A 24,319-nucleotide genomic window follows, 5' to 3' on the forward strand; every position below is an offset into this window, starting at 1 on the left:
TGATGACTGTGGTGACTGGTTACTGATGACTCTGGTGACTGATGACTGTGGTGACTGGTTACTCTGGTTACTCTGGTGACTGGTGACTGCGGTGACAGGTTACTCTGGTGACTGGTGACTGGTTACTCTGGTGACTGGTTACTCTGGTGACTGGTGACTGGTTACTCTGGTGACTGCGGTCATCATTGTTTTAGGCGAAATGTTACTAACACAAGAAATTGGCTGCAAGAGTTTGAAGTTCAGCGCAGGAGAGCATTCAGATACAGTCACCCTGCTCATATTTGTGCATCGTAATTCTGGAACCGCACTTTGGACAAAGTTAATATTTGTTTCAGGCACACACACACACACACACACACACACACACACACACACACACACACATGACAGGAATCTCTGGGAACAAGAGATAATTTATTGAGGTTCATCACATTTTAAACCTATAGGAAAGTGGCAGCAGAGGTCGATTATCACTGAAGGAGTTGATGAGGTCATGCAGAACTTGGAGAACTTGAAGCTTGAACGTTTCTGTCCTTCAGAAATCTGGGATTAAGGTTGTAGTTTCCTGTGGTGCCGAGTCATTATATCACACACGTTAACGCTGTTCATGTCTTGTCTCTGTACAGTTGTGACCTCTGGCTCTCCCAGTACAGTTTGTTCTTTTTCCAAACAAAACATTGATTTAAAACTGAGGCTCGTTTACACGCCTGCCTCCTGCTGTTGAGCACAGGTACTGCATGCAGGAATTAGACCGTTATTTAATTCTAATAATTTGACATTTTCAATAAAAATAAGACAAAATTATGTCTTTATATTTGTGTGAGAAGAGAATAAAGGGCGTTTTTAGTTTGAGCTCGAGTGTGTTCTGTCGCGCTACTGACACAGGCATCACACCTGGATTCAGCCCAGAAGACTCGTGTTGCCAGGTGCCAGCAGAACCATGTCCACAGATGCCCACAGGCCGCGTCCCCCCCCCCCCCCGTCCACGAGCCCACCACGTTGGGGTGACATCTCCAGGGGAGCGCAGGTGTGTTTGGTGTGATGTCGACTCTTCGAAAAGTCATGAGATCAAACTTGAACGAAGGTGATGGGTGATGGTGAAGGACTCTAATGGGTCAACGATAATTTTAATTGTTTTAAACCTTCCAACAGGGGGCGCTGTTCCTCTGTACATGAAACAGGGGAACACGTCCAACAGCAAACCCTACAGGTGTGCATCCTCCACCCTGCCAGGTCCACTAACTGGAGAATGTTCTCCACCGTTCATTCAGTTCTTTATTTTCATACTTTTCTCCCACAACTGTTGAGTTTCAGTAGATTTGCTTCCAGCTCCATTTCCTCCCTGTCTTCAGGACGTTGCTCATATTTCCACATGTTGCTCCTCTTCCCTGCGTGTTGACATCTGTCAGCCTGAAGCTCCAGATTTATTTTGTTGTTGTAAAAGTTATTCTTCATTCTTCTGACACCTGGAACACCTGCAGCAATCAGCTGGAGCTCAGCTCTTCCTGGCAGTCAGTTCCAGCGCTACTCCAGCTCAGTGTTTGTGCTATAAAACCATAAATGTTGATCTTATCAGGTGTGAGGAGCTGTTGTTTCTGCTGTGATGAGATGAAACATAGAAATGTGAGGTTATCACCAACTCCAGCTAATCAATAACTTCTCTGAGTCCAGAGGGCACCAGCACCACATACGCCTGAGCGGAGGAGCCGTCGCCGTAACCATGGGTTTGGGAAAGAAGTCACAGAACAAGAAGATAATTGTGAGTACAAACATCAGAAAGTCACATCATGATACGAGTCTGTGTTGTCCCTGATGGTGAGACCAGCCGTGGGACGTCCAGAGGAACTATGAATGATTGGTCCTGGCTGAGGTGGAGCATCAGTACAACGGTTCCACAGCTGGTTCATCTTCTGCTGAGACTCTGATGCGTTTGAACTATCGAGATCTTCCTTCATGTGTGGAAAAGAGTTGATTTTTAAAAAGACTCTCAGCTTCTACTGTAGTTACAGCTCCTTTAGAAAGCTGCAGTAGACATCACATCACATAGACATCAGCACTTTTAACTGCTTCCACGTGTGCGTGTGTGTGTGTGTGTGTGTGGGGGGGGGGTCTGTTACAGATAGGTGTGCTGGCAGTCGTGGTTGTGATCCTGGTCCTCGGTCTTGGACTCGGTCTCGGACTAAAGAAAGAAAATGGTGCTAAGTTGTGCACTCACACACACACACACACACACACACCACACACACACCCGCGCGCACACACTCATAAAAAAAATTCTGTGAGGTTAATAAATGGGTTTAAAGACTGGTGGACAGGTGTTTTTCTTACAATAGGACACGCCCCCTGTTACCTGCTGGGAAAACCTCATATTTTCCTGATTCCTTCCTGATGCTGTAGCTCCGCACACGTCCTGCAGGAACCGTTGCTACGAAGCGTTCGACGACGAGACCCCCGGCTGTCGCTGTGACGAGAGCTGCAATGCCACCAACAGCTGCTGCTACGACTTCTCTGACCTCTGCAAAGCCGCGAGTGAGCCGTTGAGATGTTCGATGTGTGCCTCAGCTCGTCTTCAACCACTGCTGAGTCGGCAGAGTTCATGCTAACGCCGCTGGCCTGATGTTTTACGATTGTTGCTTCAGGTGAGCTGTGGGAGTGCACGACGCTGCGGTGTGGAGAGAAGAGGCTGTCGGGGAGCCGGTGTCAGTGCTCTGACGACTGTCTGTCTGCGGGAGACTGCTGCACCAACTACAGACACGTCTGCCACGGTCAGAGGAGGCTGAGGACCGCGGTCGTTAACAGGAAGTGATGACCCTCAATGATTCACATTCTTCCTGTTGCTGTAGGTGAGCCGTCGTGGGTGGAGGACCAGTGTGACAACCTGTCAGCGCCCGTGTGTCCAGCAGGGTACCGTCTGAATGACAGCGGCGTGTTCCACCTGAGTCGAGTCATTTTCACAGCTGTTCTCTGATCTGGTTTGTCCGACAGTGTCACACGCCAGCCGCTGCTCCTGGTGTCGCTGGACGGGCTGCGACCAGAGTACCTGCAGTCGTGGCACACGCTCCTGCCGGTTCTGGACAAGCTGAGTGAGTCACGACCTGAGAACGCCTTTATTCCGACTGTGTCTTTCTGTGTTTTTTTGATGACGAGCCTCCACTGAGTTCCTTCTGACCTGCTTTTGCTCTCCGTCACAGGGAAATGTGGAACATCGGCCCCGTTCATGCAGGCAGCGTTTCCCAGCAAGACTTTTCCCAACCACTACACCATCGTTACGGTAATGACACGCAGGCGACGGGGGGGTCCTCACACAGGTTCTCACTCCTGTTGTTGTCTTCTCAGGGTCTTTACCCAGAATCCAACGGTTTAATCGACAACGTCATGTATGACCCGGTGTTTGATGCCACCTTCACCCTGTCCACCGAGGAGAAGAGCAACCCGGCCTGGTACCTGGGCCAACCCGTGAGTGATCAGCTGCTGTCAGACTGGTGCAGAAGCTGTGGAGCTCCGGTCATTAACGGGCCGGCATGTCCTCGCAGATCTGGCACACAGCCACGTACCAGGGCCTGAAATCAGGAACCTTCTTCTGGCCCGGATCAGACGTCAAAATCAACGGAAGCTTTCCGGACATCCACCGTCAGTACGACGGGTGAGAGCTGGTGTTTGTGCTGCTGTGCATCATGGGAACAAGCGCCGTACAGGGTGCTGTGGGTCACCTGATTCTTCACCTGTCGAGCTCCCAGTAATGCCAGTAAGACCAGCCCAGTTATGCAGAAGCCTGGTTGTGGGGCTACTGGGAAAGGTCTGTAGGTTTCATGAGCAACGATGAGATGAAAGTTTATCTTCAGGAAACTTTGATACTTTGATTCTGGCCTGTGATAAAGGTGTGATAAGTGGGCCTGATGACTTTATCAGAGAGATTAACGCAGAAATAACAGGAGCTGCGCTGTAAAAGCCTCCCCTGATGAGTCTAATTACTCTTGAACTTTAGAAGCTCAGCTCATAAATCCATCTACGTCTTCATGTTGATGCTCCGCTGATCCTCGTCCTGGAGCTTCAACATCAGAGCCTCTGCCGTTTTTGACAGGAGGATTTCCAGCATTTCTCCTGTTGCTGCCTGAAAGTTTCCCCCCTAAATCCTAAATTCTTTCGTGTTTCAGTAAAGTTCCATTTGAAGAGCGAGTCTTCACTGTGCTGCAGTGGCTCCAGCTGCCTGAGGACCAAAGGTCTGTCCACCATCAGCTCCTCTGTGCTTTTGTTTGGTGTCATCTCAGACTCTGTCTCCATCCAGACCAGACTTCTTCACCCTGTATCTGGAGGAACCTGACAAATCCGGCCACAAATACGGCCCTGTGAGCGGGGGGGTGAGTCTGAACGCAGATAAGAGCCATGAAATGAAGCACCCAGAGAAAATCTGACTCAGACTGGTGCACGTATGGGATCATTCCGGAGCTTGATCCTCCTTCAGACCGGTTTATTGGATATTAAAGATTTGTGCAGGTGGTTCCTGTCCCTGATTTAGACCCCTCCATCAGTTAAAGTTCCTCTTTAGTATGCTAAGGGTGGCTGATAGTCCATCATTAGCATATTTAAGAGAATTAATGGACATTAAAGACGTCCTAAATAGCTCTCAAGCTCAGAACCACCAGCACCACCTCCACAGTGGTCCTGTCACCAGTGCTGCTCCTCCATTGTATCAGGAGTCCACCACCAGGAGCATTACTAATGTTGTTTCCCACAGAAAAGCTCTCTTTGATTTTGGTGCTGATTTGTGGGATCCATCTGTGAGGAGTTCTGGATGTTTTTGTGTCCTGCAGCTGATTCTGGCCATCCAGAACATTGACCGGATCATGGGTCAGCTGATGAACGGCCTGAAGCAGATTGGCCTCCACCGTTGTCTTAACATCATCGTCCTGGCAGATCACGGTAACGTCACGTTCCCTAATCAACACCCAGTTGACCTTTGAACCCGTGAGAAGATGACTCATCACGCTAACTGCTAACTGCTGCTAACAGCTGATTGTGTTTCAGGTATGGAGGAGATGAGCTGCAGCAGGAAGGAGACGCTGCAGGAGCTGGTGGGCAACGTTAGCAAGTACTGGGTGACCGAGGGGCCGTTTGGACGCATCAGGCCCAAAGATAAAGACACAACGTGTGAGTAAAGAGCAGAGCAGGCCAGAGCGTCCGCCAAGCCTGACACACATCGACCCAAAATCCAGAGAATGGTTGCTCACCTGTGGGTGCAGACGGTCATGTTGAGGAACGTGTTCCGCCATTGAGGAAAGGTGGTGCTTTCAACACGTTCTTCTTTCTTCCTTTGACAGGGGACCCAGCTGGACTCGTGGCTAACATGACGGTCAGTATTTCAGCCTCTCCAAACAAGGACCACCTCAGTGTGGAACTGTCCTCAGCGTCCTCCACCCTTCCACCATCAAACATGTCCCCCTGTTCACAGTGTAAGAAACCGGATCAGAAGATCAAACCCTACCTGAAGGCCAACCTTCCCAAACGTCTCCACTTTGCCAACAGCCGCCGCATTGAGGACGTCAGTGTTCTGGTGGAGGTGAAATGGCTCTTTGAGAGGTATCGTCATGAGCGAGAGCACGTGCACTCCTTGATCTTCCAAAGCAGCCTGTCAGTGCGAAGCTGCTGCCAGACCTGTCTGATGTTTGTGTGTGCAGGTATCGGGGATCTCTGACCTTCTGCTCTGGGGGAAACCACGGCTATGACAATGATGCTGAGAGCATGCACGTGAGCGTCCACGTGGCTGCAGGTGTGTTGTCTGTCGGTGCTGCAGCTGGTAAACTGTCCTCTGCTCTCCTTTCAGGCCATGTTCCTCAGTTATGGACCCACATTTGTCTCCAAGACCGTGGTAGAACCCTTTTCCAACATTGAGCTGTACAACCTGATGTGTGGTGAGTGAGCGTGTGTGTGTGTGTGTGTGTGTGTGTGCATGTTCTTATCCTGGCAGAACCTTTGAGGGTGTTCTTCCTGCAGATGTGCTCCAGATTTCTCCTGCTGACAACAACGGGACTCATGGCAGCATGAACCACCTGCTGAAGCAGCCATACTTCACGCCCACCTTCCCTGCAGAACTGAGTCGGCCGGATCAGTGCCAGCTGACCAGCTTGGACCCTGAGGACAGTCTGGGATGCTCCTGTTCAGTGGGTTCTGCTCAACATTCAAGTTTCTTATGTTTGAATTCACTGATGTTCTGCCTGAAGAGCTGATTGACTGACCAAGATGTAACTCCAGACATCTGCTGAGTCCTGACTGGTTTATCTGGGGTGAAGGGGACGCACGGGCTGGTTCCCCATGAGTTCCTCAGCTGTATTAGACTTGATTAGTTTTATCGACTTTAGAATCACATCATTTCTCAGCTAAAGCTGTGCCACTGACTCCCTTCCTGTTCTCCTTCTCTTCAGAGTGGAAACACCTTCAACAGTCGTCTGAATCTGACCACAGAAGAAGGTTGGATGAAGCAGCAGTTTCTTCCTCGTGTTGTTTCTTTCTTTAATGAAAGATTCTTTCCTGATGCTTCCAGTGTTGGCTGCTGAGAACCTTCACATGCCATTCGGGCGTCCTCGGATGCTTCAGCCCGATCAGAGTTACTGCATCCTCCGTCACCAAGGTTTCGTCAGTGCCTACAGCCGGACCGCGCTGATGCCTCTGTGGAGCTCCTTCACTCTCCATAAACCGGTGAGTGTCACCATGACGACTCCGTGAGCTTCACGGAGCTGTGGTGGCCCCTCAGCAGCTGTGGGCCAGCTTTGTTTCTTCTTGGTTTGTGAGTGAGATAAGTCGTTTGTCTGAGTCCTGTAGGGAAACATGGACCCACTGCCTTCAGTGGTACCAGACTGTCTGAGGCCTGATGTCAGAGTACCCTCATCCCAGAGTCCCAGATGTGACCAGTACAACGCTGCAGGAAATGTGACACACGGCTTCTTATACCCACCCAGTAGGCATCACTCACAGAACCACGGTGAAAGGATTTAGAGGACGGTTTATGTCTCAGATCATCGATGTAGATGCTGTTCCTCAGGCTCAAAGGCCAGAGCCACAACACCTCCAGGAGCACACGTCACACGTGTCCAGCATCATCATTAAAGAGTCGACCACACAGCTGGCGTGTGTGTTCAGGTGTTTGGTGGCGATGGGAGTTACGTGTGTGTTTCCTGTGTGTTTTAGATCTGAACGTAACGGCAGAACAGCAGTACGACGCCCTGCTCATGAGCAACGTGGTGCCCATGTACCCCGAGTTTAAGAGTGAGTCCGGATTCTAGGTGAATTGAGCCAGCAGGGGGCGCTGTCTTTGTCACCCACCCTGTCCTGTCTGTTGCAGGAATCTGGGCCTACTTTCACAACACCTTGTTGAAGAAATATGCCTTTATTTACGATGGAATTAACGTGGTGGTGGGACCAGTGTTTGACTACAACTACGACGGCCGGCACGACGCTGCAGAGCAGATCCAGCAGTGAGTTTCAACCATCCGAACCTCTTCTGTGGTTTCAGTTCCAGAGTCTTCTCTGTCCACTTAGGGCCACCATCTGACCCTGGCTCGACCCAACCCTGACCCGTCCTGAACCCCCCCACCCCCTGACCACTCCCATTTCACCATGGGAACTGGTGGGATCAGTTTTTATAGAGTGTACATGTTGATTCTTTAGACCCGGTGTCCTCCCTGTGCAGGTCCGTGTCAGGCACCAACATCTCCATACCCACTCATTACTTTGTGCTGGTGACCAGCTGCAAGGACTCAGCGCTGTCCGTGGATGGTTGCCAAGGCGAACTGCAGACTGTGTCTTTCCTTCTGCCTCACCGACCAGACAACTCAGAGAGCTGCAAGGTAAAGACTCCAACCACACCTGCAACTACAGAAAAGACAACCCCCTTAATGTCTGTCATCTTTGACTATCCATGGTAACTGTCACCATGGTAACTCTAAGTTACCCCCGTCTGAAAAGATGAAAGAGCGCGCACACACGGTCATGACCTGTCTTCCTGCCGGCCGGCCAATTTATTGTACCTTTCTGTCGTCAGGGTACAGAAACGGAATCTACCTGGGTGGAAGAGCTCATGTGGTTCCACCAATCACGTGTGAGGGATGTGGAGTGGGTGGCGGGCTTGGATTTCTACCAGGGCAGCGGTCGACCAATCGCAGAGCTGCTGAGGGTGAAGACCCGCCCCACAGCAGCCATCCGCAGGAAACCATGACAGTACAAAGATTGTAACAGCATAGAGAGATGAGCATCATCACAGACGTTTTATTTATTTGAGACGCGTCTGTGTCAGCTCTCCTTCTCTGGGCCTCCCGGCCCCGCCCCCCTGCTGCACCTGTAAATTAGTGTAGAGGGGCGGCGTGGTCATCACACAGGTAACCTTGAGGTTTTAGTATTTGCTGTTTGTGGATAAAATATGAATCAAACTATATAAAAAATACCTGCTAACCAGAAATTTTAACCTGTAAAGATGTTTTATGATATTCTAAACACCAGCTGAAATATAAGTCATTTAAAATGATTTTTTGAAAAGTTTTTAAACACGCTGCTAAGATAAAAATGCTGAATCATCTGAAAAAACTGATCTCATCGATTAAGCTGCTCGCGGGTTTGGCCATTGTTGTTTATTGTACCCCTATAAACCTGTAATAAATCAAACTAGTGGTTATGGGGGAGGAACCTACAGACAGACACGCCCACTGTGGACCAGAGGCCACGCCCCATCGTCGTGATTGGTCGAACTCACCTTTCTACCTCACAGATGAACCTCATGAACTAAACTGAAACTCTCTGAAGTCATTAAGCTTGGAAATTGTATGTTTTGAACCGAACGTCTTCATCTGGGCCGGGTTGTTGTGTTGTTGTCCCACTTCCTGTAGATCAAAGCAGATAAAACAGGGCTTTAGAGTCACTGGGATTCCAGTGAGAAACAGCGCCACCTGCTGTTACTCAGGTTGTATCCAGACATCTGGGCCTCAACACACGTCAGCACCAAGGTCGTGGAAGAGGTCATGTGAGCATTTCCCCGTTTCCCAGGCTCATTTTTATACTTTATAGGTGCAATTCGATATTTACTTCTCATCAGTGATGAGAAAAAGGTTTGTTCTGCTTCATCAAATAAACACCTTTGATGTCTTTCATTCGTAAACATCCAACATCCATCCATCCCATTGATCTTTATGATGTCACACTTTTATTTGTTTTATTCATATTTATACTGTTTCAATGTTTGGTGTTGTGGCTCCGCAAATGTACAAAGATAAAACCCTTTCACGAAGATAAATGTAACCACATAAATGTATGATCTTCCTGGTTTCTAGGTGTGTATCAGAGGACAGGTTGATTTTTGGAAAATTATTTAATCATTAATGGTTTGTTCCTCGACCTAGTGTTTAGATTTAAAACCAAATGGTCACAATATTTCATTTTTGCCTGTAATTTATTTCTGGATGGCTTTCTAATTGTTTATTTTCTTGATTTAATTTTTTTTTTGTCCTGATCAATAACAAAAAATAAAATTAAAATACTGTGTTTCAAATGTCTCCCATTTCTCTCAGTGATTCGGGGACATAATCTGTGTTTTACAGCTATTTCAGGTGTGAAACATCCAGGTGATTTTTCTTTTAAAACCAGTTTTTCAATGTAATCAAGGCGCAGTTCCCTAAAACGGCCACTAGGTGTCGCAGTTCTTTCCGCTTCTGCTTCTTGAGGAGCCAAAACAAACTTTTCTGAAGCGTGCGTGCGTGCGCGCGCGTGTGGGTCAGACAGGTACCGTCGCGTTAACAGGAGAAAACTCCACCTTCCAGCGGTCCTTCCGCCGCTTTTGTCCCGTGTTGTGGCCGTCTCTCCTGCCCTCTCCTCCGGACCGCAGCTCGGTGTTTACGTCGGCAGAAATGGACCAGAACTCCGAACTGTTCGGTAAAACAACATGTTTATACAACGCTCACTTGACTGTATCTCCGTTTCATCTCCGTTAGTTGTCTTAAATCCGACATTTATCCCTAAACTGTCCTGAAATCCTCGGGTTGAAACGGAAAACGTGGAATTACGGAGGTAAAGAGTGAAAGAATCCGCTTCAAGCTCGTGTTGAGCCCAAGAAGTGAAACATTCCCACCCGGGAGGGATAAGAACCGCTTTCTGCTGGTTTCTGGGGGGCAACCTTCTAGAGTGGGTTTTATGCCCCTTTTTTTATTAATTTCTGATACGTTTCCCGCTGATTCTGCGTCAATGGTCGCTGATGGTGACGCGTAGTTTCGCCCGACTGGACTTTCCAGGAGTTCCACCCCGGTGTTGGGGGTGAAGCCCTGGGTTTGGGTGTGTGAGGGGACTTTCTGCCCCTGCGGGTTACCTGAGAGCCGCTCACTTCCTGGTGGGGGGCGGGGGAGGGGTCAAGGGGGGCGTGGCCTCCGTCCCCGTCACAGCAGCTGGAAACCTGCAAGATTCTGGCACATCATCAGTCATGTTCATGTTTTAGGACCCAAAACGTTTCGTCAGGGTCACAAATGTCCTGGCGTGCACATAAAGTCCCTTTTATTGAGTATATTTATGAAAATCAGATATTTGTGAGGCGGCTGCCTGGTGATGGACCAGAGCCAGTAGGCAGGGGCTCGGACCACTCTGGTTTAGCATCTGTTAGCATCAGGCATGAATTGAGCTCTGTGTTTCCAGCTGTTCCTTTTAATCAGATGTGTTGACACACACACACACACACACACACACACACACACACACACACACACACACACTCATGTGTTTTCATCCTGTTTCTCTTCTAACTCACAAAACCCAAACTTTTTCCAACCTTCTCCTGCTGTTGCTAACATACGCAAGAAGATCTTGTTCACATCATCACAGTCATTGATTAGATTAGTAGCTGATTAGAAACGCCTGCTGGCTCAGTTTTAATGTATTTGATCAGTTCTTTATTAAAATCTCGAGCCATCCTGTTTTTCTTATCCTGCTGAGCGCTGCGGCGTCCTCACGGGGAGGGGCGTGGCCTCTCTCAGTCTCCTCCCCTCTCTGCTCCTCCTCTGATGGAGGGTCCCTCACAGACATGTTTAGCTCCATCTTGTGACATTGTTCCTCCTGTCTGCTGTAGAGAGCGTCCGGGAGACGGTGGGTCGGACGGTCAAACTGACCCTGAGGCGCAAAGTCCAGCTGGAGGTCAAAGGTGACAAGGTGGAGAGCCGAGTGCTGGTACGTCACACGTGTGTGTTTTCAGCTGATGGAGGAAGCTACTGAAGATGAGGAGTGATGAAGCTGTGGCAGAGGATGGAGTGATGGTGGGGAGAACCACCAGACCGGACCAGACCGTGAACCCGGTTTGGTCTGACCTGGTCATGGTGCAGCATCACGGAGGCATCTGGGCTGTTGCCCCTGGCGACGTGCGACTGTAGTGGTTGTGAGAGTTGATGTGGATGCAGAAACAATCAGATCTTCTCCTGTAAACGCTCACTAAACACAATTCAGCATTTTTGTGCGTGTGCGTGTGTGTGTGTGTGTGTGTGTGTGGTGTGTGTGTGTGTGTGTGTGTGTGTGTGTGTGTGTGTGTTTTGCTCTCCAGCACAACAGTGGTGAAATTGAAATGTCCGTCAAGCTTCTTCAACATTTGTTTCTCCCATGAATGATTGTTATTGGTTGACATTGATTTCAGGAGGCCGGATCCCTCTGGGATTGCTGAGCCGGCACACTCCTGTCGGGACATGATTCAACACACGTACACACACGCACAAGCACGCGCATGTTTGCTTGTGCGCTACATTCCAACACACCACAAACCCACCTTGAGTCATGAAGTAACGTGTTCCAGGTGCAGGGATCTGCTGTTCCTCTGGTGGATCCCTCGGTGGATCTGACTGGAGTGGCATCATGAGTGTGATGTTATTGAACCAATCAGAGTGGTTGTTAATAAGTGTGTGTGTGTGTGTGTGTGTGTGTGTGTGTGTGTGTGTGTGTGTGTGTGTGTCCTCAGGCTTTGGCGTCTCATCGAGCGTACCTGTTGACAGCACGGCTCCCCTCAAAGGTGGGTACCCGGGATCCAGGTGTTTGGGTACCTGTGACGCAGGTGTTTGGGTACCTGTGACGCAGGTGTTTGGGTACCTGTGACGCAGGTGTTTGGGTACCTGTGATCCAGGTGTTTGGGTACCTGTGATGCAGGTGTTTGGGTACCTGTGACCCAGGTGTTTGGGTACCTGTGACGCAGGTGTTTGGGTACCTGTGATGCAGGTGTTTGGGTACCTGTGACGCAGGTGTTTGGGTACCTGTGATGCAGGTGTTTGGGTACCTGTGACCAGGTGTTTGGGTACCTGTGACGCAGGTGTTTGGGTACCTGTGATGCAGGTGTTTGGGTACCTGTGACCCAGGTGTTTGAAGCTCTAACCTTCACCTTCTGTCCGTTTCCTCTCCTCCTCCAGATGTTTTTTCTTGTTGTGTCACATTTTAAATCCAAATGTTTCAGCTGCGTTTTCCGATGGATCCAGTTTATGGTCCAAACATTCATTTGTAGATCTAAAACAAATTTGGACACTTTGTTGACCAATTAGCGGTGTGTAGCTCCGCCCAGTCCTACCTGGCAGGTAGAGGAATGCCCCCAGAGCCTGAGCCAGGCTTCTCTGTAGCGCCACCCTGTGGTTTAGTGGCGTCAGGTTTTGTTGATCTGACCTGATTTTCAGTCTGAGCCCAGACGTGAACATGTCCCGACATCTGATCCTGTTGCCCAGAATGCTGCTGTGAGAACAGCCTCGGGAAAGGAAAACAGAGGAAGAGAAGGCGGACCTGCAGGCAGCAGGAAGGAAGCCTCGTTTCAACGGGAGCCAAGTCCCGGTCTTTGCTGAAGCTCTTCCCTGTCCCACGTTAGTCCAGCTTCTCTGGGATCCACCAGACATTCACGAGTCTGTGGAAACATCCGTCATCCTGCAGGGAATGAATACATGACTGAGAGTGAGAACGTTATTAAACCCAGCAACATCTGGCCAGGGAACACTGACGGGAACACTGACGGAACACTGACGGGAACACTGACGGGAACACCGACGGGAACACTGACGGGAACACTGACGGGAACATGGGCTGTTCCCGTCAGTGTTCCCGTCAGTGTTCCCGTCAGTGTTCAGTTCCAACAACAAACGTCTGTTTATAAGAGAGAAAAAAATGACATAAATCTGAGCCAGCTGACCCTTGACCTTTGCTTTTATTGTCTGTGTGTGTGTGTGTGTGTGTGTGTGTGTGTGTGTGTGTGTGTGTGTGTGGTGTGTGTGTGTGTTTAAAAAAACACCAAACAGGAATTTAACATCTGGTCGGTTAAAGGAGGAGGGCTCTCTCCTCTCTCTCCCCACCTGTCTTTCTCTCCCCACCTCTCTCTCTCTCATCTCTTCCCTCCCTCCCCCTCTCCCTGTCTATCTCTCTCTCTCTCCCTTCTCTCCCCCCTCTCTCTCCCCTCTTCCCCCATCTCTGTGATGTTAGCATGTAGCTAGCCTAGCTACATACCAGAAACAGCTCTGGTGTGTTGCTTCACCCGCCAGTTTGTAAACATGATGAAATCCAAGATTAGGTTCCTAATCTCTAACCCTGTTTTATTACAGCTTGAACATTCCTTCAGTTACCTGGATATCCAGGGGATCAGCAGCAACAAGCCCACTCAGGTGTGTGCAGACCAGATGTGGAGCAGCTCGTCCTGCAGCTCATTAATGATTCAGCGCTCTGTGTCGCCCCCTGCAGTTGGTGCTGCAGTATGACCGCGGCCTGTGGAACCTCCACCTGGGCTCCACCGAGGAGGTGGATGAGGTGATCGCTCACATCGGCAGCTGTCTCCGGAGGATCTCCCCCCAAGGATCACCTGTGTAGGTGCCAGTAGGGGGGCGGAGTCACTGAGTACCTCGGGTTCTCCGAGACACAGACCCGGAACGCTGGCGCCTATGTGGAATCTCTTCATTCTGTGTCTCTCTGACGCAGGAAGCTGATGAAGAAGTTGAGTTTGAAGCCTCCAGACAGGACGGCGGCCCTGCAGGCTCTCTGGGAGGAGCAGGGCCCGGCGGATCTGGGACCGTGCGGTGGGTCACAGTGGAAACGGTTCTGGAGTGTGTCTTCAGGTTCTGACGGTGGTGCTGTCTCGTTGCAGGAGGCTTCTCTCATCAGTACCGGTGTGTGTGTGATTTCCTGGGTATTCCATACAGAGAGGAGGTCCAGTGGGTCAGTACCTTTCAGCACTTCAGTTTAGCCTGGATGTGATGACGAGGGACATCTGATTACTGCCCTCTGATTGGTCAACTGGTTCAGGCCTGTTCTGTAGCATCCAGCATTAGCATTAGCTACATTAGCACTGGTTTGGTCAGGTTAGGCCTGTTCTGTAGCATCCAGCATTAGCATTAGCTACATTAGCACTGGTTTGGTCAGGTTAGGCCTGTTCTGTATGTGTCTGTTGCATGTGGAGCTTTTTACCTGTCTCGCTGTCTCACCTGTGGCAGGACGTTGACACCATCTACCTGACCCAGGACACCAGAGAGCTCAACCTGCAGGACTTCATTCACCTGGAGAACAGGTGTGCGAGTGTGAAGACAGGAGCTCTGACTTCCTGCTGTTAACTCTTCTTCTGCTGTTTTTCTAGGGACCTGGTGGCCATCACCACAGCTCTGGAGTACAACCAGTGGTTCACTAAGGTCTCCAGCAAGGACTACAAACTGGTAAAATCAATAAAGCTTCAATTACAAAACAATACACCAATGGAGACGGACAACCTCCACTATGGTCCAGATGTTCTCCAGCATCACCATCTCTCTTCTTCTCCTCAAGCAGTAGTTTTTGTTGTGGACAGATGAACCACAAATTGAGTTTGAGTTTATTCAGATCCAGATTTGCTCTCTGACAGTCTGACTGAGATGAAAGTGTTTTAGTCCACAGACGTGTGTGAGCAGATCCTCCGGGTCGTGGCTCGCTCCAGTCGGCTGGAAGAACTGGTGCTGGAGAACGCTGGACTGAAAAGGTCTGAAACTCTCCTCATCATCATTATCTTCCTCTCTGGACGAGGCTGCAGGATTGATTCTGTTTGTGTCATCAACTCACTCTCGTGGTTGTTTCACCTGCAGTGATTTTGCTCAGAAACTGGCCGTTGCTCTGTCACACAACCCTGCCTCCATGTTGCACACACTCAATCTGAGCAACAACTCCCTGGAGGACAGAGGTACACAAACACACACACACACACTCAATCTGAGCAACAACTCCCTGGAGGACAGAGGGACACACACACAAACACACACACACACACTCAATCTGAGCAACAACTCCCTGGAGGACAGAGGTACACACACACCACACACACTCAATCTGAGCAACAACTCCCTGGAGGACAGAGGTATACACACACACACACACACACTCAGTCTGAGCAACAACTCCCTGGAGGACAGAGGGACACACACACACACACACACACACACACACACAATCTGAGCAACAACTCCCTGGAGGACAGAGGTATACACACAAACACACTCAATCTGAGCAACAACTCCCTGGAGGACAGAGGTATACACACACACACACACTCAATCTGAGCAACACTCCCTGGAGGACAGAGGTACACACACCACACACTCTCAATCTGAGCAACAACTCCCTGGAGGACAGAGGTACACACACACACACTCTCAATCTGAGCAACAACTCCCTGGAGGACAGAGGTACACACACACACACACTCTCAATCTGAGCAACAACTCCCTGGAGGACATAGGGACACACACACACACACTCGATCTGAGCAACAACTCCCTGGAGGACATTGGTACACACACGCGCGCACACACACACACACACACACACACACACACACTCAATCTGAGCAACAACTCCCTGGAGGACAGTGGTACACACACGCGCACACACACACACGCACACACAAACATACACACTCTCATTCTGAGCAACAGGTCTCTAGAGGACAGTGGTACACACACACACACACGCACACACAAACATACACACTTTCAATCTGAGCAACAGCTCCCTGGAGGACAGAGGTACACTCACAAACACACACACACATACACACACAGGTCAATGCTTCACTGATGTGATGTCACTTCCTGCAGGTCTTTCGGCTCTGAGCGCCCAGCTGTCCAAACTTCCCATGGGTCTGAAGCTCCTGAACCTGTCCAGAACATCCACGTCCCCTAAAGGTGGACTCACAGAAGGACTGGAACACTTCCTGTTGTGTGAGTTCTTCTCTTCAGGTGGATTTTCTCCATCTTTCAGGTGTAAACAGTCTCTGTCAGGCGCTCTGCTCGAACCCAGCTGTGGCCACCACGCTCAAACATCTGGACTTGTCAGGAAACTCCCTGAGAGGAGACGACCTGCCGGTGGGACGCTCGCCCGTATTCAGACCTTCATTGATCCAGCAGGACGAAGACGCTGAGTGTGATTTTGTCTTTTCCCAGAGCCTCCAGAGTTTCCTGAGTCACTCCAACTGTCTGGAGAGTCTGGACCTGTCCAACAGCGACTGTTGTCTGGAGCAGGTACACACACCTGACGCTCACCTGAGGGACCACCACGTTTGTAAAAGACGCTTTTACCAAAGGAAAAAAGAATCATTCAGTTATTTCTGAATGTTGTTGTTCCCTGGGTCCTGCTGCTGTTGTTTATTTAATCATGTGTGAAAACCTCGTTGTTCACGTTTCTTCTGTGGTGTTTTATTTTCAGGCATGTTCCTCCTTACTAAGAGGATCTTTGAAACATCTTCGTGTCCTCAACATGTCAAAAACCGTCTTCTCTCACAGGTCTCTCACCTGTCTGTAAACGCACACACTGTCCCAACACAAACCAGGTCAAAACACAGGTTTTCCCATCTGTACAGGAAGTGTAAAGAGATCCCGTCGTCCTTTAAACAGTTCTTCAGCAGTGCCCTCGCTCTGACCACAGTCAGCCTGTCAGGAACCAGACTGTCCCTGGAGGCTCTGAAGTAAGGACACACCTGAGACACACACCTGAGAGACACACATTAGCATTAGCTTACTTCACCAAGCATCTCCAGATCCTCTTCGTTGACACCAGCTTTGATGTTGACGTCTTCTGAAGAGTGGATCAAAGGGGATCCTGGAAGGAGTTTAAAAGTAGTTTAAATGGAGTTAAATGGAGTTAAATGGAGTTTAAATGGTGTTTAAATGGCCGACCGTTGCGTCAGTTCCCTGAAGTTGCTGTTGTTGCTGCAGAGCTTTGCTGTTGGGACTCGGCTGTAACCCAAACCTGAGTGATGTTTCTCTGGATCTGAGCTGCTGTGAGGTAAAGCCCGTTTAACGGACGTGAGCAGGCAGGAAGCTCCAGAAACATGGAAGCAGGTTTGCGGCGTTCATTCACGTTGCTTCTGTTCTCAGCTGCGTTCCGGAGGATCCCAGATTCTGGAAGGTTGCATTGCCGAGATTCCCAACATCACCTGCTTGGACATTTCAGACAATGGTGAGAGCTTTGATGTCTGGGCTGTGCTGCTGTGTGATGGTTGATGATGGTTTTGTGGCGCAGGTCTGGACATGGATCTGACCACCCTGCTGGTCTGGCTGGCCAAGAACCGTTCCATCAAACACCTTTCACTGGGCAAAAACTTCAACAACATCAAGTCTAAGTGGGTGATGACTCAGCACTTTTGGACTTCTGGGTTTTACTTGTTCTGCCTTCCTCCTCAGTAGACTCTCCTCTCTGTTCCCCCAGATCTCCTCTCTGTTCCCCCAGATCCTCCTCTCTGTTCCCCCAGATCCTCCTCTTTGTTCCCCCAGATCTTCCTCTCTGTTCCCCCAGATCCTCCTCTCTGTTCCCCCAGATCTTCCTCTCTGTTCCCCCAGATCTCCTCTCTGTTCCCCCAGATCCTCCTCTCTGTTCCCCCAGATCCTCCTCTCTGTTCCCCCAGATCTTCCTCTCTGTTCCCCCAGATCTTCCTCTCTGTTCCCCCAGATCCTCCTCTCTGTTCCCCCAGATCTTCCTCTCTGTTCCCTTCGATCCTCTTCTCTGTTCCCCCAGATCCTCCTCTCTGTTCCCCCAGATCCTCCTCTCTGTTCCCCCAGATCTTCCTCTCTGTTCCCCCAGATCCTCCTCTCTGTTCCCCCAGATCTTCCTCTCTGTTCCCCCAGATCCTCCTCTCTTTTCCCCCAGATCCTCCTCTCTGTTCCCTTCGATCTTCCTCTCTGTTCCCCCAGATCTTCCTCTCTGTTCCCCCAGATCCTCCTCTCTGTTCCCCCAGATCTTCCTCTCTGTTCCCCTAGAGTCATGAACGGTGTTTTATTTGAAATGTATTATTAGGATTATTATCATTGTTGTTTTGTCTTCAAGGAATGTGGCTCAGGTTCTGGGCAGTCTGGTCCACATGATCCAGGAGGAGGACTCGGTGAGTCCGAGTGCAGAACTCAACAGAAGTGTCCTCGTGTCCAGTTGGAGGAACTGTTGCTTTAACCTGCCTGTGGATCCTCTCTGCAGCCGCTGAGCTCACTGTCGTTGGCTGATTCCAAACTGAAGGGCGACCTCTCCATCCTGCTCAACGCCCTGGGCAGCAACACGTCTCTGACCAAGCTGGACATCAGTGGGAACGCCATGGGGGACATGGGAGCCAAGATGCTGGCCAAAGCCCTGCAGATCAACACCAAACTGAGGTCAGACCCTGGTCAGCCAGAGAAGCAGCGAGGAAGAGGAGCAGAGGCTGTCATCACTCTTTAATGCTGTGTGTGTGTGTGTGTGTGTGTGTGTGTGTGTGTGTGTGTGTGGTGTGTGTGTGTGTGTGTGTGACAGGACTGTTGTGTGGGACAGAAACAATGTCAGTCCTCAGGGTCTGCAGGACGTTGCTGCTGCTTTGGAGAAGTGAGTATAACGCGGTCGTTGTGAAGAACATGTGAGGAACACAGGTGATAAATGTTCTGCCCGTCAGGAACTTCACCATCCGGTTCATGCCTGTCCCCATCATGGACGCAGCCCAGGCGCTGAAGACCAACCCAGAGAAGACAGAAGATGCTTTACTGAAGGTTCTTCTCCTGAGTTCACCAGGTCACCTGTGAAATTTCAGTGTTGAGAACCTTTCTGTCGCTGTAGATGGAGCAGTACCTTCTGAGGAACCATGAGACGCGCAAGTACCTCCAGGAGCAGGCGTACCGCCTACAGCAAGGGATCGTGATGACCACCACACAGCAGGCGGGCAGACACATGCATAAATACACACATACACACACACGTGCGCGCTGACCCCTCACCTCTGTGTGGTACAGATGATGGACATGATGTGCGTGAGGGTTCAGGACCACCTGAACTCTCTGCGGTTCTCAGAGACCAGCCTGGTCCAGGAGGACGTGAAGGTGGCAAAGAACCTCATGACGGACGCTAAGAGCTCCAAGACGGTAGGTTGACAGGCTGTCAAAGTTCTGGTGTAGAAAAAGTCAGAATTGCAGCTGATGCAGACCTGGACACGTCCCCCACCGTTGCAGCTGCTGCCGAGCCTCTACCACCTGGGGAGCGGCCTGTCCGGAGGCATGTGCACCGGCGCCATTCAGGACAAGCTGGAGTCGATGGCCGGGGAGGTGGCTCAGGTGATGGAGGAGCAGCTGCAGGTGAGAGCAGGAGCAGGGTGGTGGCCGTCGTTAAACTAAACCCATTCATCAGCAGTGGTCATTGTGTAGATGATGCTGGTGATGATGGTGGACGCCGCTGAGCGTCTGTGTCCTCACGTGATGGCGGGCGGTAACCTTCGTCAGGAGCTGCTGAAGGCAGGAGCGGCAAGGATGACCATCCCCCACAGCTTCATCAGCAGCACCCTGCTGGACCAGTCTGGGATGGACATCATCAACAAGATCAGGTGTGCTGATCTCCTGGAGCTCCAGGCTCCATCTGACACTCTCAGCATTCTGGACCTTCTTCTGTCTCCAACAGTGAAGTCAAATTGAACGTGGCCTCGCTTCTGTCTGACCGGATCCTGGATGAAATCCTGGAGTCTCTGTCCAGGTCCCAGCACACACTGGTGAGCATCCATCCATCCATCCATCCATCCATCTGTCCACCTGTGCATCCATCTCTCTGCATCTATCCTTTATTGCCCCCCCCCCCCTTGTTTGGTTTCAGGCTGATCATGTGACCAGAAGGTCTCAGCCTCTGGTGCGTCAGGAGGCCCAGACGGAGACCGAGGTTGTGGATGAGGTGGTCCTGAAGGACCAGAAACAGGGTCATGTCCAGGACCAGAACCGTGGGTTGGAGGACTTGGACCCCTGCATGGTTGGTTTTTACAAGCTGGGGCCTCATCTGGAGCTTGACTGGGACGTCCAGTAACGTCCTTGTGTCCCCTTTCAGGTGACTCCTATATCCAAGAGGAAGAGTATTCTGGTCAGAATGCTGCGACCCGTCTCTGTCGCATTTGGTGAGAAGGACACACTAAATTCAGAACTAACTAGACCCAAGTCTCAACGACAGAAGCGTCTTAAACCGGGTAACAAATCTGTTTCATCTGGGCCAAAATGGCCTTTAACTTCAAACCCACTGAGGATCCCAGAAACCAGATGAAACAGGAAGTCGACCATGTTGCATGTCGTCACAGCTGCTTCAGCTTCTGACCTCGTAACAGTTTAGTCTGACGTTCTTCCCCTCGTGGTCCTACAGAGATGGAGTTTGACCTGGACAAAGCTTTGGAGGAGGTCCCCATCCACGTGGAAGACCCTCCTCCTCCTTCAACTGCCCCACAGCCACAGGGCAGAAGTGCTGTGTGTCTCAGTGAGCTCCCCCCTGTGGAGCTGACAACCCTGGAGCACTGCACCAAAACCCGGCCCAAACCCATGAAGAGGACCAAACCCAGCCGAGCAGCTGTAAGTGGAGCTCAGAGAGGAGTCGTGCGACACTAGTCTAGCACATCAACACTCGTGTCCTCCGTGGTTCTTTCTCCAGCGAGAGTCGAGTCGTCGCTTAGTGACGCACGAAGCAGAGCAGAACAGCATCATGGGGAAGTTGGATGAAGGCCTGGAAGACTTCTTCTACAAGAAAGTCATCAAGCTCAGCTTCAAGTGAGAGTTTTGATCCGAACATCATCTCGTGCTCATCATGGCGGTGAGTTAGCGAAGGTCCAACCGCCAGTAACTCTCTGGCTCTCCTCAGACGCTCCTCTGTCGGAGGTCCCAGCCCCCGCCTGCAGGAAGCAACAGAGAAGAAGCACGAGTCCAGGAAGAGCGGCTTCTTCAACCTCATCAAATCCAGAACGTCCCGCTCAGAGAAGAGCCACGGAGCTGCAGCCATCGCTCCGCCGCAGCCCTCCCCAGCTCCTCCTCCTCCCTGCTCAACTGCCTGTATTAGCCCAGTGGCGGAGGAAGCTACACAGGCCTCTCCGACTCCACCACAGAAGGAGCTCCACCTGGAGCACGCCGACTCTGTGACGGAGAACGCTCCAGCAGCCGGTGAAGCTGCTGAGGAGAAGGAGAAGGAGGCGCCGCAGGACGACATGAAGCAGGAGAAGAACACACACGTTCGCCTTATTGGTGTTCCTGTGATGGGCCTGGACCTGCTTGCTGAGATGAAGGCCCGACAAGAGAAGATGGCTGTGAAGAAGGTGAGGTGCTACTGGTTTTAGAACATTCAATATGTCTTTACTTGTTTCTTGTTTTTAATGTCATAAATTTGGTCCTGCGTTGTCAGTCGACCTCCACGTTGGACGCAGCAGATGCTGATGGAGGTACGTTGTCCTCCTCATTTTATTCTGACATGCTGCCCAGCGTGTCCAGCAGGGGGCAGATGTTTTTACACCTGTATCGGTTCTTTTGCTGCAGTCAAATCAAACGTCCAACCTGCCAAGGAGGCTGCTGAGTCCAGGCCAGAACCAGCTCCCAGATCCAAACCACACTGTATCACCCCCAGGCCACCCTCACCCCAAGGATCAAAGCCCCCAGTGGAACCAGACAGTTCCACGGTTCCTTAGGTCCCACCAGTCCCATCAGTTCCTCTGGTTCCACCAGTGTCGCCAGTCCCACCTGTCCCACTGGTTCCACTAGTCCCACCGGTTCCACCGGTCCCACTGGTCCCACTGGTTCCTCTGATCCCAGCAGTCCCACCAGTCCCACCAGTCCCACCTGTCCCACTGGTCCCACTAGTCCCACCGGTTCCACCAGTCCCACCAGTCCCACCAGTCCCACCGGTCCCACTGGTCCCACTGGTTCCTCCGATCCCACCAGTCCCACCGGTCCCACTGGTCCCACTGGTTCCTCCGATCCCACCAGTCCCACCAGTCCCACTGGTCCCACTGGTTCCTCCGATCCCAGCAGTCCCATTGGTTCCCGGCCGAGCAGCGCCTACATCAGCGGTGAGCAGAGGATCAGAATCCTCTTATGTCTCTAAATATGTGAAATGACATTTGTTTTGGTTGCTCAGGTGATTCTGCAGAGGCTCCTGCTAAAGCGCCACTTCCTCCTCCTCGTCTGAAGAGGGCGCCATCAGGACAGGACGCGGAGAGCCTCAGCAGCAGCCCTGCGGGACAGGACGGTTGGTGTCTTTACCGTCTTCTCAATACAATTAGCATTTGTATAAAGTTGTAAATGTTTCCAACTAAACTTCTTCAGAAGTCTGTTTTTCATCTTTTTATAATATTACTGTGAAGTAAGTTTCAGATATCATTTCTGCAGGTAGAAACCTTAAGACAAAAGGAAGAAAATGGAACATTTATTGTTTATTTCAGATCGGGATAGTTCTTCTCTACATTCAGATGTTTGTCCAGAAGGTGGCGCCATAACGGAGCCGCTCAGTCCCGTGTTTGTGGGCAGCAGACGGTGGTCGTCTCTGAAGAGATCGTCCCTTTCTGCTGCTGCGACTGACAGTCGAGAACGAGCCAAGTCCCTCCCCACATACGGTACGTACGGAGGACTCGGGAGCGGTCCCGGTATGGGCACCTGTGGAACCCCCGCTAGGTTCGGGGTTCTTTTTCAATCTTTTTGTTTGTGGTTTTTGATGGCAGTGAATCGTCCAGAATCAGATCTGGATGAGGGGGAGGAGCTTCTGCCACCGACTGACAGCAAATCAGAGGACGAATGCGAGGACGAATGCGAGGACGTTCTGTCAGCCTGAGGAACCAAACGAGCCGCAGTCGGGTGTCGTAGGCGGACCTTCATTAACCCATGACCTTTCAGGATCTGGAGCATTCTACTGTCAGAAAATAAGCAAACATGAAAGTTAAGCTCAGGATTTTCAATAATAATCCGATTTTAACGAAAGATGTGCAAAATTTGCTGAAACCCGTGGACTCGTCCATCAGGGTCATGTGACCGGCTGATGAGTGGTGTGCTGCTGCACTTCCTGGTGTATAAATATGTTTGAAGCTGAGGTTCTTTTTTTTAACTAAATAGGATTTGTATCGATCGCTGCAACCTGAGCAGAAATATACAGGTGACGGTTTTTATTCTGGATGCTTTTGACATTTGTTTGGGCCAGTTTCTGAAATCCTGCTTATTGTTCCTGTTGTATTTTGTACCGCTATTAAAAGAATTAGACTCCTCAGAATCTCGTGCAAAGCTGTTTTTATCTGAAACTGAGGCTTCAGCCAGGATTCCACCTGCCGACAGCTGGGCCAGGGTCCTGGTGTGACTGTGGAGGGGGACCAGAACCGGCAGCTGAGGTCAGAATGCTGCAGATTGGGGTTGGCGTGACAACAGACACCATGTCATTCATAGGACATCCTTTCTATTTCCGTGATGCGTTCAAGACCACAGTAGGAGTGGTTTTCTCCAGCTTCCACACCTGTGTCGCCCTGGCAGCCACCTGTGCTCTGATTGGAGGACATGAGGGGGTCCAGCTCTGATCAGAACTGCATCCAAGCTCTTCACATGGTGGACTTGGCAGCTCCTGATGCTTTTAGAGGATTAATCAACCAAAAGTCCCATCATGCATCACAGGCAGTGAGGACCGTGGGGTGGCAGCGCCGCCCCCGTCGGCTCAGATCATGTGATCAGCAGAAAGCGCTGACATCAGCGACCTTCACCTTCATCCTCCGCTAGATGTCTGCAATTCTTCAAAGCTGAACATTTCCTTCCTTTCATGTGCTTTGATCTTATTTCCGACCTAATTCTGGGTCATGCGCTCTGATCAGGTTCCTCCTGTCTGTCCGTTGTTCTGATTGGTCGACGGGGGACAGCCAGCAACGGTGGTGAACGGTGAGAAGGAAGCAGCCATTCTCCTCCACTGTGGATCAAATTCCTTAACTTTCCTCAGTTCTTCGGAACGTTCCTGCTTTTTATCCGCCTACTTGCTTTCCTGGAAGGTCAGAGGTCCAGACGAGATGCCGCAGAAAGCCAACAGACCTTTCTTGTCCTCCACGTAGATGATTCACCTGTGGAGGAGC

At 50.7% G+C, this 24,319-nt stretch overlaps 2 protein-coding genes and 1 long non-coding RNA gene across 10 annotated transcripts; 2 read left to right on the forward strand and 1 right to left on the reverse strand.

The window, feature by feature from the left end:
- The first annotated feature begins 1,672 nt into the window (after positions 1-1,672).
- LOC130517953 (ectonucleotide pyrophosphatase/phosphodiesterase family member 3) lies at positions 1,673-9,636 on the forward strand. Its single transcript, XM_057020190.1, has 25 exons — positions 1,673-1,759; positions 2,120-2,195; positions 2,398-2,529; positions 2,640-2,765; positions 2,844-2,904; positions 2,986-3,083; positions 3,192-3,271; positions 3,337-3,456; positions 3,534-3,643; positions 4,155-4,220; positions 4,286-4,358; positions 4,812-4,920; positions 5,026-5,148; positions 5,319-5,350; positions 5,450-5,577; positions 5,676-5,745; positions 5,822-5,909; positions 5,992-6,158; positions 6,420-6,465; positions 6,539-6,693; positions 6,817-6,952; positions 7,183-7,260; positions 7,337-7,469; positions 7,685-7,841; positions 8,036-9,636. Exons 1-25 carry the CDS (start codon positions 1,721-1,723, stop codon positions 8,207-8,209), a joined length of 2,577 nt encoding a protein of 858 aa, XP_056876170.1. The 5' UTR covers positions 1,673-1,720; the 3' UTR covers positions 8,210-9,636.
- An 81-nt stretch (positions 9,637-9,717) lies between these two features.
- On the forward strand, positions 9,718-23,481 carry LOC130517951 (F-actin-uncapping protein LRRC16A-like). Of its 8 annotated transcripts, none has more exons than XM_057020185.1 (40): positions 9,718-9,912; positions 11,093-11,190; positions 11,966-12,016; positions 13,575-13,634; positions 13,711-13,832; positions 13,945-14,042; positions 14,111-14,181; positions 14,457-14,530; positions 14,597-14,672; positions 14,883-14,971; positions 15,075-15,343; positions 16,083-16,169; positions 16,246-16,349; positions 16,428-16,505; positions 16,690-16,766; positions 16,844-16,948; positions 17,199-17,268; positions 17,361-17,442; positions 17,506-17,605; positions 18,307-18,361; positions 18,451-18,623; positions 18,760-18,828; positions 18,896-18,989; positions 19,057-19,155; positions 19,230-19,358; positions 19,446-19,568; positions 19,638-19,813; positions 19,888-19,975; positions 20,077-20,226; positions 20,302-20,368; positions 20,608-20,810; positions 20,890-21,005; positions 21,097-21,544; positions 21,631-21,667; positions 21,762-21,892; positions 22,009-22,171; positions 22,217-22,291; positions 22,360-22,470; positions 22,664-22,834; positions 22,940-23,481. In XM_057020185.1, exons 1-40 carry the CDS (start codon positions 9,888-9,890, stop codon positions 23,047-23,049), a joined length of 4,524 nt encoding a protein of 1,507 aa, XP_056876165.1. In that variant the 5' UTR covers positions 9,718-9,887; the 3' UTR covers positions 23,050-23,481. The 8 variants fall into 8 exon arrangements, with proteins under 8 accessions (XP_056876165.1, XP_056876166.1, XP_056876161.1 ...); XM_057020186.1 differs by having other exon boundaries at positions 22,009-22,126; XM_057020181.1 differs by adding an exon at positions 15,621-15,671 and having other exon boundaries at positions 15,075-15,289; positions 22,009-22,291.
- Positions 15,528-16,165, reverse strand: LOC130517956 (uncharacterized). The gene is made up of 3 exons (XR_008947861.1): positions 16,029-16,165; positions 15,786-15,993; positions 15,528-15,584 (listed from the first exon to the last, which is right to left on the reverse strand). It is a non-coding gene; the product is annotated as an uncharacterized LOC130517956 (long non-coding RNA).
- Positions 23,482-24,319: the final 838 nt, after the last annotated feature.

Source organism: Takifugu flavidus, chromosome 21 (assembly GCF_003711565.1).
Source record: "Takifugu flavidus isolate HTHZ2018 chromosome 21, ASM371156v2, whole genome shotgun sequence".
Taxonomy (NCBI): Eukaryota; Metazoa; Chordata; class Actinopteri; order Tetraodontiformes; family Tetraodontidae; genus Takifugu; species Takifugu flavidus.